Source organism: Protopterus annectens, chromosome 3.part1 (genome assembly GCF_019279795.1).
Source record: "Protopterus annectens isolate FY-2018-M chromosome 3.part1, PAN1.0, whole genome shotgun sequence".
NCBI classification, from domain to species: Eukaryota; Metazoa; Chordata; order Ceratodontiformes; family Protopteridae; genus Protopterus; species Protopterus annectens.
In genome coordinates, this window is record NC_056732.1 from 1,379,427,687 (window position 1) to 1,379,442,741 (window position 15,055).

Here is a 15,055-nt window from a genome sequence, read left to right on the forward strand (position 1 = left end):
ACAGAGACAGACCACATAGGTCCAAAACTGCCGACAATGCTACCATTAAGCTAGTCGCCATTCCGCTGGTACTCAGTGAGGCACTTTCACAGCCCCTGATACCCACTTCTACAGATTTGCAGGCCTCTACTGAGACCCATTCAGAGTCCATTATGCCACGAGATGCTACTTCAACTATGGAATCTGCGGATGTCTCTACTTTGGACGGGTCTGGAGCCGCTGTGCAGGCACCAGCTTCTGAGGGTGTATTCAGGCCTTCCAATTTACATATTAAATCGACGACTTTGTCTCAAACCAAAAATAACGCATTTCTCATGCCTGGAGTTCGCACTACGCCTAGGAAACCGACGACCAAAGTGCATTCTCAGGCCCACATGCCACAAAAACAAATGCTTAGAATGGCTGAAGACCTCATTACCTTAATTAGGGAAAGTCAGCCTTCCCCCTCAAAGAGACCAAGAACTGATTTTCCTTCTGATCAGGAATCTGATAACTCTGATCCTTCTGTCTTCAGGACATACCCTTATCTACCTATGAGGATTCTGATGCAGAGAATTCCATTCCCTCTGCTTCCCCTCCAGAAGATTTTTCTTTTGGTAAAACCCTGCATACCATTAGAGAGCATGTCCACTGGGAGAGGCAGGACTACTCTCAGTCCAAAAAGAGACTCAGAGAATTTTTAAACTTGCCTCAGCACAGGCCTCTAGCTATCCTTCCTGTTCTGGAAATTGTAGATGATGTCTTCTTGGAATCCAGCCTTACCCCTGATACTTTGCCTCCAGCTCCCAGGAAACCTGACAGGTACTATAGAGTACCTGACTCTCACAAATTCCTTTTTAAGAATCCTACTGCCGATCCAGAGACCATTTCCCAGGGACGTAAAGGCATTAAGGTTACAACTGCCAAAAATCTATTCAGACAGGGATTCTAGGGCTTTAGACAGATGAGGTAAGAAGGTATATACCTCTGCTACCCTTGCCATTAAGGCTTTAAATTGCCAGTTTCTTATGTTAAAGTATCAGCAGCATATTATGGAGCTAATTAAACAGAAAATTATGTTGATTCCTGACTGTGCAGAACACAAAGATTTACAAAAGTTAATGCATTCTGCTAACCAAGTTGGTAAGCATACTTTGCAATGTGAGTTTGATGCCTTAGAAGCATCTTGCAGGGTTGCTGTCATTGGGTTTGTTCTTAGAAGGCATGCTTGGCTTAAGGAACAAAACTTGCCAGATTATGTCAATGCAAAATTACCGGATGCACCATTAAACCAAGAGTGCTTATTTGGTAATAAAGCAGAAGAAGTCCTCAAAAGAATGGAGGAGAAAGCTAAATATATGCAAACTGTTAAAGATTTCTTACAAGTACAGCCACCTAGAGTCAGTAGGCATTGGCCTTCAAAAAACTGGTCTTTTCCAGTCCCTTCCAGGCCTTCTCAGTCCAAGCCCAGGGGCAGCAGACTACCAAGACTTCAGGCTCAGGTTATGCACAGATCTAAGCAATGGAGTGCTCCCACGTCCAAAACAGGGAGTAGTAAACCACCATCCTATGGTAAAATGGCACAATGACTTATCCTTACCTCTTCCAAGCCTTGTCCAAGTACTTGCACCTTTAGGAGGGAAACTTGCCCTGCATGCCAAAAGCTTGGAATACATTACCCAAGACAGATGGATCTTAAACATTATTTCCCAGGGATACAGATTCCACTTCCACTCACTCCCAACCCTAAGCAGATGGCCAGACATCCCCCCAAACCAGTGGGCAGAGGCCCAAAAGCAAGTACTTTCTCTTCTCAGCATCAAGGCTATTCAACCTGTCCCAGCAGAACAAAGGGGAAAAGGTTTTTATTCCAGACTTTCTGGTTCCCAGAAAAGAAAACTCTTGGCGTCCTATCCTGGATCTGTCTATTCTCAACACCTTTATGGTGGTTCCAAAATTCAAAATGCTAACTCTCCAACAGCTGCTTCCTATGCTAGCCAAGGACTCCTGGGTAGCAACCCTAGACTTAAAAGAAGCCTATTTGCACATCCCCATAAGGGAATCTTGCAGGAAATGCCTACGCTTCAGTGCAGGCTGTGTGCACTGTCAGTTCTCTGCACTTCCCTGTGGCTTATCTGCTGTGCCCAGGGTATTCACAAAGTGCCCAACTTCAGCCATTGCATATTGCAGGCAGAAAAGCATTCAGATTTACCCATATTTGGATGATTGCCTGATTCAGGCAGACAGTCAAGACTTGCTACTACAGCACCTGGCATTTGTAAAGAGACTTCTAACTTCACTGGGGTACACCATCAACGAAAAGAAATCACAGCTGGTACCCAGCCAACAGATTGTATTCCTGGGAGCAAGCTTGAACACAACTTCCCAGATGGCATTCCTCACTCCATAGAAACAAATTTATTTGACAAACTACTTCAATCTACTGCTCACCAAAACCCGGCTATCTGCAAGAAAATACTGCAAGCCCTGGGGTTCATGACCTCTTGTATTCTATCAATTCCATATGCAAGACTGCATATGAGGAAACTTCAGTGGTACTTAAAAAGTCTTTGGTGTCAACATTGTCAGGGCCTGGAAACAATGATTCCTATCATTCCTTGCTTAAGGACAGAGTTCCTTTGGTGGGCAGAGCCCTGCAACCACAACAAGGGACTCCCTTTCACTCTACCCCCTGCCTCCCAAACCCTAACAGACGTCAAACTAGTACCAATGAATGAAGCACAAATTGAAGAAATCCACAGAAGCACTGGATTTTTGTACATTTACAGTCTCGGTTTTAGTACTTGTTAGTACTTTTTACATGGTTTACATTTTATTTTTAACTCGAATAAAGCTTTGGGAAGTATCTCTGCCATTTGGAGTCCAGTGCTTCTGTGGATTTCCTAACAACAGACATATCAGACTATGCATGGGGGCCTCACATGGCAGGGCAGTGCATTCAGGGCAAGTGGAACACAAAGCAAATGCACCTGCATATCAATCAAAAAGAAATGTTAGCTGTATAGAATGCTCTGACAGCCTTCAAAGGCCTTATTCTTCCAGAACAACTATTGGTAAAGACAGACAACACCACAGTTATGTGGTACATAAACAAGCAGGGGGGAACCCATTCCTACCCACTCTGCAGATTAGCTATGGCTCTGTGGAACACAGCCTTGAGCAGCCAAGTGCACCTGCAAGCTCATTTCCTGCCAGGCAAACCAAATTCACTGACAGACAACTTAAGCAGAAATCTCATGGACCCACACGAGTGGAAACTGGAACCCAAAATATTCAAGCTTTTGAGGCACAAGTGGAGGACACCAGAGGTGGACCTTTTTGCTTCCCCTCAGAACTGTCAGTTGAGCAAATATTGCACCAGAACTCCCCACAGCCAAGCTTGGAAAGTGGATGCCCTGTCCTTCACCTGGGAAAACCTCTCAGTCTATGCCCTTCCCCCTCTGCCCCTTCTCTCGAAGGGTCTACTAAAGATCAAACAGGACAAGCCAAGAACAATCCTGATTGCACCAGACTGGCCATGCCAGCACTGGTACCCTCTTTTGCGCAACCTGACAGTGCTGCCTCCATGGCACCTGCCTCAGACTCCTTCCCTGCTGTCCCAGCATGTGGGCTAGATTCTGCACCCTCAGTTACAGACCCTGAACCTAGCAGCCTGGCTCATCCACTGAATTCTTCTCCAGCAACTCTCAGTAAGCAGGCTGCTGGATGTCATTCTTGAGGCAAGAAGGCCTAGTACGAGAAAATCCTATTCGAAAAGTGGAAAAGATACTGTTCCTGGAGCCAGTCTCGGAATGGACACAACTGTGTCCATTTTGCCTTATATACTAGATTACTTAGCAGAAATGCTCCACAAAGACCTATCCTTCTCTTCAATTAAGATCCATGCCTCTGCCATCTCAGCTCATTATAATACTGAGCCACCCCTTTTTTCTCATCCTTTGCTCAAACAGTTCCTGAGAGGAGCCAAGAATTTAAGACCCCCGGGGGGGGTCCTGCCTGGGACCTTAACTTTGTATTGGAAAAGCTCACGTTTCCGCCCTTTGAACCTGCTGTCACAGCTGAGTTAAAATTCCTCTCATGGAAAACAGCTTTACTTCTAGCCATCACTTCAGCAAGAAGAGTGTCTGAATTGCAGGTCCTTATGGCCGTGGAACCCTTCATTATCTTCCATGCGGACAGGGTCTCCCTCAGGACTAACCCATCATTTATGCCCAAGGTGGTATCTAGTTTGTCTTTAAACCAATCCATTCATTTGCCTACCTTTTTTCCCTAATCCTCAGAATAAAGGGGAAAGGATCCTGCACTCCCTGGATGTCCACAGGCAGCTCAGGTTCTATCTGGACAGGACTAAGCCTTTCAGAAAATCTGACCAGCTGCTAGTCAGCTTTTCTGTAGGGGCATAGGGCAAGGCCATTTCAAAGCAAACCATTTCTAAATGGATAGCACACTGCATCCATTTCTGCTACAAATACCATGGGAAACCTACCCCACAGGGGATCAGAACACATTCCACTAGTGTTACATCAACCTCTACAGCATTCCTCAGGGGAGTCCCTACCAGGGACATCCTGGAAGCTGCAACCTGGAGCTCTGTACACACTTTCACCAAGCATTACCACTTACCTATCTTTTCTAAATCCAGAGCTGGATTTGTCACAGCAGTCTTACAGGGCCTGATTGCCAGCCCTAATGCTTCTTAACTACCTCCACCCTTCCTTAGCTTTGGGAATCAACCCAAATGTGATGACTGCAACAGTGAAACACGAAGAACGTAGTACAGTTGTGTACACTTAGCATAAATGTAGATGTTCGAGTGTATTCACTGTTGCTCTCCTGGTTACCCTCCCTCCAGCCCCCTGACTTATCTTTACTTTTACCTATCTTTGTTGTTTGGCATTTCTTATATCATGTTTATTTGCTTTTTGCTGGGGGTGTTCCATACCATGTAATTGCTTCCTATTTTAGGGGGCACCTGACATCTGGGGCAAGAAAAACTGATGTAATAGCATCAGCTGCATGTTTTATAAACCTGACGACCTGAAGTCATGGAAGAAGCAACAGCATCCGATGCAGAACTCCCAAGACTCTGGTATTCAGGCCGACTGAGGGCTACCTGCAGGCAGATAACCCAAATGTGATGACTGCAACAGTGAATACACTCGAACATCTACATTTATGGTAAGTGTACACAACTGTATTTTCTTCCTCTGACTATTTATCATCCTGCTCATTTCCATAACTTCTCCTTTCATAGTCTTATCATTTTTAAGCTACATTCTACTTGCCTGTCTGTCTTTAAGTTATTATTAAACTCAAAAACACCCCAGTCTGATCTTTTTTCCTGCAGCCATCATGCTATAAATGCATTCATTGTTACTGTATGTTATTTCTCTATTTAATAATTGGCCACTTTATGTTAATTTCTCTTTTGTCTTGTGCTAAAATGTTATGTTCATGTAAAAAATACTTAACATAAGGTCAGGTATAGATGTTTTTACCCTGCAATTGTAAATGTACTTCATTTGTAACTTAAATGTAAAGCTTTTCTCTCCAGGCCTCTGCTGAAAATGGGTTTTGCCCTGTCGGACTTTTACCGGGTAACAAAGACTTGTTAGCATACATTATAATTAATTAAGTGAACACACTCACACTAAAAACAGTAATGTGATAATACATGGTGTCATTTGCAACTGTTGAAGAGGTCAGCACTTAACTCAGTTGTCAACCACTAGTTCTATATCTGTTTAAAGCTTCTTCCATTTTTTCCAGCCTTTTGTTATTTGAGTTGATATACTCTATCAGTGTTTTGTTTATTTTAATTAACTCTGAGTGCATTTGACTTATTGTTTCCTCTACGTTACTGGAAGTCATTTCTTACACCAAAGCTGGTGCTTGCACTGCTTTTTGCTAAAAAACTGCAGAATTCTTCCCAGTCAGTGTGGAAGACAGTCTTGAGCAGAAAGGGAAATAGACAGTAAATGAACTCTGCTCCCTATGCCCTGTGTCCTATGACTGCAGTGACTGTGATAGTCTTTATCATAAAAATATATTCTCCACAACATCCAACAGAAATCCTTTGTCTTTCTCAGATCCACAAGCTGTGTAAGTTGTTTCAAAGAAAATGCAACTTGTCATTTTTTGCTATTGTTTAGTAGCAAAGCCTGTAGCACAAACCTAACACATGAAAAATGAAATCTTCAAGAAATAGCTAGCTCATCAGCAGAAAATTATTTTAAATCCTGTGGTAGAAACTTCTTCTTTCGGTTGCTCCCATTAGGGGTCGCCACAGCAGATCACCTGTTTCCATTTCTGCATAGAAACTGCTAATCTGAAATACTCAAACTGTACTTTTCCTCCATAACCCAGAGAGAGGGTGGCAGCTGGAGCTGTGGCATTTCACATTGTGCATTCTAGCAGCTGAGAAGTAACATTTAGTGTTTTTAAATTATTCTGGAAAGCATTGTAGTATTACTTTTCTGATTATAGCTATGACATTTTACTTGGCATTGTACAAGATGGAACACACATTGTTAATGTAGCATTTGTCTGTGGTAACAAGACCTGTTCTGAAATACATGAACCAGCGGTGTGAACATTGGTGCTAGATAATGGCCATTGTTTTGTCTTATCTTTATTGCTCTACCAGATTGGGAAACACTTGAATGCTTTCAGAAAACACAATCTCCTAGCCATTTTTAAGAATGAAGTATTCTGTTTTTATTGCTGTTTCTCAGATTGTTTCCATGGAGGTATGAGAACCAGATATAGAGTTGCTTCTACAAGCATTTCTTTTATTTGGTAGAGGAAAGCTTTATTATTTTCAATATTCTTTTTTATTTGCTTTCTCTTAAAACTTGTTACTAGATCAAGCCAGGGTCTTAATCCAGTCATTCCACTATGCAAGAATGAGAAAAAACACATAAACTTTTCTTGTATCAGGCTCTTTTGACCAGACCTTTCCTTTTTTATATTGCAGTGCTTACATTTCTTAAAACTGAACAAGGAGAAAGAAAGAAGGAAAAAACAGGGGCACCTGTTTACTTTAGTAACCCGATTACACTTGAAAATAACTGAGAAAACTTTATTTTATAGCATGTAGATTATATCATGCATTATATAAATACTACTGTTAAGTACAACATTTTGTTTTACTTACAGTTAACTCTCTCTCTCCTCTTCCCCTCTCCATAATGGCCTTCCAGACGTTAATGACATGAAGTAAGGCATTTGCTTTAGAGTCCACTACAAGGTTAACAATGTAAAACAATCCAATATTTCCAGGTTTTCTTGTTTTGCCATGTTTCACAACTATAATTAATGCTGTGTAATCCCACATTTATTTGTCAATTTCTGTGCTGCTGGTGTTATTCTTGTTTATCTCAATCTCCTAAATCCAGTCTCTGCTTCATTTCCACTGTACTCTCAGTTCTTCTAGTCAACTTGTATGCTCTTTTCTGTCTCCATTGAAACATTGGAAAATATTTCCCTCACACATTCTCTCTATGGTCTTTATTACCAGGAGAACAAGAAACAGAATCTCCTTCTGTTTCACAGCTCACTTTTTGTTGTACAAACTTTTGTATTTCCTCCTTAGCATGTTTTGCATCAAAAAATGATTTTTGTCCCTGCAGGAAAGAATACTCTGAAGATAGGTGGGTACAGCAGTTTGAATGTCATGCCTGCTTCTTGACATTCCATGATTAGTGGAATAAATTTACTCATCTTCTGACTGGTGTACAGTGAGCAATCATTTTCCAGAAACACTCTTCTGTCTCACACTTTTAGAACTTTGTTCTCCTGCCACAGTTTTGTCAGAATCAACTTCTTCTGGTAGTAGGATTGCATCTTTATTATTAAAGGTCTAGGTTGCTTTGTCATGGCCAGGTTTGGAGCATACTCACAATGTGCGTTTTCAATTAACAACTCCTGCTGGAGAATATCAGTCCAGTTGCTTATTTGTGCTTTCATAAAATTAATACAGTCTGTTCCTTCCAGTTTCTCAGGAACAGCAGAATATTTTGGGTTTTCATTACATGCTCTGTCCTCTAATTTTATTATTTTTTGAAACATCTCTTCTTGAGCAGTCTCATATTCAGCCAGCCTTTTCTTCATTTTGACCTCTGATTTTTGCAGTTTTATCACCTTATCTGAATATCTGTTTAAAGCTTCTTCCATTTTTTCCAGCCTTTTGTTATTTGAGTTGATATACTCTATCAGTGTTTTGTTTATTTTAATCAACTCTGAGTGCATTTGACTTATTGTTTCCTCTACATTACTGGAAGTCATTTCTTACACCAAAGCTGGTGCTTGCACTGCTTTTTGCTAAAAAACTGCAGAATGCTTCCCAGTCAGTGTTTTTTTCCTCAACTTATCTGATTGGTTTTCCTTCAGGTTCTCTGAGATTTTTTTTTGCTGGCAACGAGGCAGCGCACTTATTAACCAGTTACTGAAATTTACCCAGAAATATGAGTTTACTGGCTCTCTGTTCCAAGTTTCTCTTTTCACACTGGGAGAGCCGCAGTTAAGCTGTTATTCAATGTGCAGCCATCTTGGAAGTCCCAGATAATGGTCAGTGTTGATGGGAAACCCAGCCCAATTCAAAAATGTGAAAAGGGGGGGTTGATGATGATTTTCTGATGTATACATTTATGTTTATTCATTTGTAACTTGACTTCAGTGTTCTTTAGTATCTCTGCACCTGTGGGGTGGCAGTAAGCTTGATCCAGTGAGATCATTGCCCTACCCTGGTTACAAAAAAAATCACATTTATTTTAAGTTTCTTTTCCAAAGTTAGTGGTATTAAAAAGTAATAGTTTGTGCGTAGGTACTTTTGTCAAATTGGTGTTTATTGTTGTTATGCATGTCCACATCTCAGTAAGTGTGGCTTCCAGAAATACAAAAATCATGGATGATATACCGTATATTTTCCTTCTTATGCAAAACAAGTATTTACCATTAATCAAAGCTGCTTGGATTACATTTGTCATGCATCATTCTTTCAAAGCTAGGAATAAAATAGCTCTGTGGATGATAGATTTTAAAACAATTGTATTTGAAAATTGTGTGAAGAACTAGCTAATCAGGACAAAACAGTTAACTTAAAAATGAAGCAATTCCACTTGCTTCTCCCAAAAGTTACTTTGTGGCAAGATTCCCACTGCTAAACAGCACTGGTCTGCAAATAAATGAGTAACTGGCAGCATCACAGCAGTCAGCAAATGCAGGGTTATTGTCAGCAAGAAATACTGCTCATGGCAATGTATTTTTTTAGTAACTCCACTTGAAACCATCCAAACAGTAGCTTCAAAACGAGTGATATTCACTTGTAATAAAGTGCTCTACATCATTTTCAGTTAATTCTTAGAATGTGTTAATACTTTAATTAAATTAAAACTGTCAGCTCTTCATAATTTGGTCTTGCACTTTATCACTCCTTGGTTCAATCCACAGCCCATGCAGTATTTGACTAGAAGAATGCTATTTGTCCTGCTTTCTTTGTGTCATATTTTACCCAGCAAGAAGTAGAGCACTGAGGAAAGCTGACATTCAGTTTTTGAAATGCTGTCATTGCAAGAAACACAGATTAAAAAACACTAGGAAAATCATGGGCAATTTTATAATAGTTTCAAGGCCCATAGTCGACTGTGATGATAAGTAGAAGTGTATAACTGAATAATTTTACTTTCGGAAGGGTGTTGCAGAAATTGACATCTTTCGGATAAGCCTGAAAATAAGACCTCCCAAACAGAGTTAATTATTAGAAAGCTATGTCTTTTGGTTACAAGAGAATTAAGTATCATTTTTATATGGACTGTATTTTAGGCCAGTTGCTTTAATAACTGCTTTTACATCCTATTGTTTCCTGTACTAGATACACTGATAGAATCAGCGCTGAAAACACTGTTTTTTTTTGCATTGAAGTGTGATACATTATTTTGACCTGAAGACTAAAGGTCAGACTTCCATACTAACATATTGCAGACTGAAAAAGTATTGCATTCAGCCACAGTTCTGTCTACATAGCTACATATATACAGTAAAATGCAGCTGGTTGTCATCCTTAGTGCACAGCCCCCTGAAGTTGTGGGGCCCCACTGAGCACAACTCTCAACCTCTTAGCAGAAAATATCTGGACAAATCTAAAAATAATTGGGGGCAGAGCCCCAAAAATGGGGACAAATTTTAAATGTTGCTCTTATAAACTTAGAAAGTTGCTAGAATAAAAGGTCTTGTGTCTCAATGCATTTTCTGAAGGGTATGAGGTCTGAAACTCAAATGCTTGTCATTATGTATTGAATTCACTCCTCATGCATTTGCTGTAAAAATCCAGAAAATCACAAATTTTATGAGGAACAGACCAAAAATATGAGGCAAAAATCTGGACAGTTGAGAGGTATGCCACTGAGCCAAGTTCAGATGGTCTAAGGTCAGCCCTGCATACCTGTAACATAGTTGTTAAGATGGATTTTACATATTTCCTGAAGTAAAACTAATATGGCTTGAAAGATGTGCCTTTAATGTACTCTCAGTACTAGACGCCTTGGCCTGGGTGATAATGGTAGCAGTGGGTGTCCAGATTGCCAGTTTAGAAATAGAGCTGCTGTGGTGTGGTGATTACTAGAAAATCTAAAGTAAGAAAACTAAAGAGGAAGTAGACAGCTGTGGTGCAATGAAAGGTAAGATTCATTATCCTTAGGTGAACCTAGTGTATGCCCTGGCCTGCAGAACTAAATACTTTCTCATTCAGAGCTTCCTGCTATACAGTATATCATTTGACAGAGTTAGAAAACTGGTAAAAAGCAAATAAAGAGCACTGTATTCAAAATTATTTTTTAAATCTTAAGTAACATGTTTAACAGTGAAGACGGAGCAATGCTCCAGATATCTGCTGTCATGAAGTTACAAGTTTTATTGTACTGTTAGCCATATTAGAGTAGTACATATACCATTCCTTCAGTTACCAGTAGCTTCTCAACAAACACAGGAAACCTCTAGTTCTGACAAGGACTGTGGTCAAATATTTCACCAGACCTTGCTAATTTGCCCAGGGCTAGTAGATCAGTATGAAACTGATTAGGTTCATAGGACAATACTAGGCTATTGGCCCTGAGGCCCTTATAAACCTAGCCAAGAATTTCACCCATCTTCCCACAAAGTCAGCACCTGTTTTCACTGTCCAGCAGGGACATAGGTGGGATCCCACGGGTATTTTTTCTGTTTCCCATCCAGTCGTCCAGGTTCCGCTTAAAGAGGGCTAGTGAGGTACTCTGTTTGACATGGAAAGGGAGTCTTTTCCACAGATGGGGAAATCATTGGGACACAAATCTATCCCGACAACAAATACTCTCCTGCAGTGGTACTAATCTGGTATGTAAGTGAGAATGAATTTTCATGTGCATAGAAAGGGTGGGTCTTCACATTTAACCTGATTCTGAAGTTGTGACCTCTGTCATCTCTGGAACACAGCAAAAATTTAAACAAGCCATTTTGTACTAGAAAATAGTACTGCTATAAGATGGTCGTGGACATTGTGAAATTCATTTGGGTCTGTGCTGTGTATGTGTGTAGATATATATATATATATATATATATATATATATATATATATATATATAGATAGATATATGTATGCTGTTGAGAAGCTACTGGCAGTAATGTCTCTTGTTCCTTGATCTTTTCTGAAACCGGCCTGAACTTCAGGTAGTTCTTGCTCAACATATGATTATAGACTTTGTTGTATTATTTTCAGCAGTATTTTGCTGTGATGTGGAATTAATGCAAGTGTTCTGTAGTTGTCACAATCGCCTTCTGTTTTTTCAGGTAAACTTGTTTATTCAGATATTGTTTATCAGTTTTATTTTTTGTAGCACTAAGATTTTCTCTGCAGGCACTCATTTAAACTCAAGTGGATTTTAAGATTTTGTGGGATGTCAGGAGACAAAGAAAAACAGTGTCTTTCAGTAACTGTAATAGTAAAACATTCATGGAGTATGAAATATAAGGTTAACATAGGAGAATATCCAATACAAAATGTCAGAAGAGACATGATGCTTACATTTAAAAGATTAAAACATATTCTTTTGTGATGGGATTAAGGCAGCAGTCAGTTGTATATGAAACTAGAAATTATGTAATAATCCAAGATGTAGAAAAGGTTGCCTTAAGTGCTCACACATAGTATGGTATTTTGCACATATCTGCGGTAAATGTTTACATCTTTTAATGCACTTATGAAATATTTATGGTCTAGTTATGTCGAGCAGAGCCACAGAGGTGATCCCCGGGGTGAATTTCCTATTTCCCATCCAGTCATCTTGAAGAGTGCTAATGAGGAGCTTTGTTTGATATAGATAGGTAGTTTATTCCAGAGTATGGGAAGTCTCTGGGACAGGAATCTATCCCTCTGGCATGTTCTGTTTATTGTGGTGACAAGGTTTAGGTCCCTAGAGCATGTAGCGTGTAGCTCGGAGGGATTGGGATTTCTTTAAGTGGAGCATGTCCAACAGCTCTGGGTTTGACATAGCTTTGTATGTTAGGCAGAGATCACCTCTGAGTAGGCGATATGCGACGGAGTAAAGCTGGAGTTTTTTGAGACAGTCTGCGTAGGGCATCTGTTTGAGGCCGGTATGGCAATCTCGGAGTTGGTATATATACAAGTTCAAGGGGTTGTGGGTATGTGGGTACATTTCCTGAAAAAGAAGTTTAAAGGAGAAGAATGATTTTTGGAAGTTCACTCTTGTTGTGTTTTTGGTCTTTTTTATTGGCTTGCCGGCACTCTGCATTTCTAGTGCCGATATTTCAATAGGAGACATTCATAGGTAACAGGGTTAGATGCAAAGTAGAATTAGTATGAGTTTTTTATGTTAGAAAAATCAACATTTAGCAAGTAAAAGCCATTCAGTCTGTTGTAGAATCCTGAACTGAGTTACATATGATACCTCATGGAAACTTTTTATAGGTCTCTGTGTATCATTATATCATTTACAGTTAAACAAATAGAAATTCACACACACAGAAAAGTTTTTATTTTTTTGTTGACTGCTTATTTCTTTGTTTCCTTTCACCTTCTGTCATCCCCGCTACAGGATATATTCCATTTGCAGACTCCAGGAGGAGGTGGTTTTGGGTTATACGAGGAAGATGGAACCTCCAAAAGAACAACCCAGACAGTATCACAGAAGGACAAAACCACTGAGTGCTTTCAGGAAAGAGGGAGTGTCTATGAATACAGACGGACTCAAGAAACAGTGTAGAATTGCAGCCCTGAAGCAGGAAATGGAGAGGAATGCAGGACAGTTTGTACCAGTGGGCAGATGAGAGTCTAACTTAGTCTGCAGGACTAGCTCTCTGTTTTTAAATTAATGGGAATGGTGCTAATTAACCTGTTTTACCAGTGGTTATAAATTTAGGTGAATGTACTGCAGTTTTTGGATGGTATTTCTAAGATATACTGTTTTAGGTGGGTTTGGCATAATGGTTAAGGTCTTCACCTAATAGGCACAAGGTACAGTGTTTGATTCTAACCTCAGGTTATTGACTAGAATTAAAATGGCTCTTCAGGGCAATTAGCCTTGTATTAAATATAAATCTATATAAGATTTTTCCATATTAGTAAAGGATGACACTAGCAGGCGAGAAGTCTGTTGTATGTTTTAAGTGGTGAGTTGGGTTCTGCATGTCTGAAACACTACATGCAAACAAACCATCCATCATCTAATTTGTGTTTTCAGAGGTAGTCAGTACCTTGTAGAAATATGTAATACACGATAGTATAAAAAGCCGAGCCTTAGTACTACATTTGAAGGGCTACTGTTATCATCAGAACTGTCCTGCTGAGCTTCATGCTTACAAAGTGTGAAAGGAAGCAGTGGATTGATGTACTACAGTTGGTTGTTCATTAAGCACTTAACTGCTCAGCCATAGCTGCACAAGTGTGTCATTGTGACCGTGTAATTACTGTGGTGACCTTTAGAAATGCTTCAGGTGTAGTGCAGCTTGTGCACTGCTTCTACCTTTCTTCCTGAATCCCCTCTGTGGAATAAGTGGTAACAGCACTTAATGTAGGTAGTAGGAGTGGGGTTCCTTGCACCATCAGTATGTGTGTTGTTATGAATGACACATTGTGTGAATGAGCTTGTCTCCTCATATTAGTCACAGTTTGCTGGATGCTCTGTTAAAGGGATGGTAATGTAGGCTGACCATATACACAGATTTTTGGGCAGAATTAATAGAGTTAAAATAATTACTACTATACTGCCCATTTCTTTGTCATATTAACTCAGTGTTTCACCTACCTCATGAAGTTTTTTTTTCTCCCTTTGAGCAGAAATCATACACTTGAGTAATTTGGAACACAATTTGTTATTGTCTTAGAAGAACAAATGTCATATGCTTGTGTCTGCTAATAAAATGTAAACAGTGCCCATGTGTGTAGACAAGACCAGTGAAGACATTTAGAATGTGAGCAATCTAGAAGAAATTCTGAAATTCGTGAATCAAATACATTTTTAAATTTAAATAAAAAAATAATCCCCCAAATTATTTTGTCTTTCTTTACATAGTCTGTTAGACTGCACATTTATTTCTCTGTATATCAGATTTTCTGTATGCATGTGTGTGTATAAATGGATGAAGCTCATTAAACTGTTCTCCTTCTTTTAGGTCCATATATTATGAGATTAGCTTAGTGCAGGTGTCTGTATAACCTGTATCTGCATATCCATACCACAGTAGGCTTTTTGCATAAGCATGCTTCCAGTATTTGAGGCTTCAGAATGCAGAAATGGCATATGTTCTCCTTGGAAAATTAAGATAGTACATGATTATTCTTTTGAATGTTGTGTCTACCAAAGATGAATTACCACCTGGAGTCTCCTTAGCAGTCCATGTTGGAACAGTTCATGTGAATCTTCCATAAAAATTTCAGTGGTATAATGTCATAAAGGAAACTCACAGTAGTGTTTCCTCACTTAATTCCTCGTATCTGTTGCACCACTCTGGAACTGAGGTTGATTATTTTCCACATAAAACAAGATATTACTTTAGAAAAAGTATC

The 15,055-nt window shown here is 39.7% G+C and overlaps 1 protein-coding gene across 1 annotated transcript in view; it reads left to right on the forward strand.

Annotated features, from left to right (window-relative positions):
- Positions 1-14,534, forward strand: part of OPLAH (5-oxoprolinase, ATP-hydrolysing) — a 1,902,532-nt gene extending 1,887,998 nt beyond the window's left edge. Inside the window, exon 27 of the mRNA XM_044067415.1 lies at positions 13,086-14,534. Coding sequence (XP_043923350.1) covers positions 13,086-13,253 — 168 coding nt within the window. The 3' untranslated portion in view covers positions 13,254-14,534. The remainder of the gene's footprint in view (positions 1-13,085) is intronic.
- Positions 14,535-15,055: the final 521 nt, after the last annotated feature.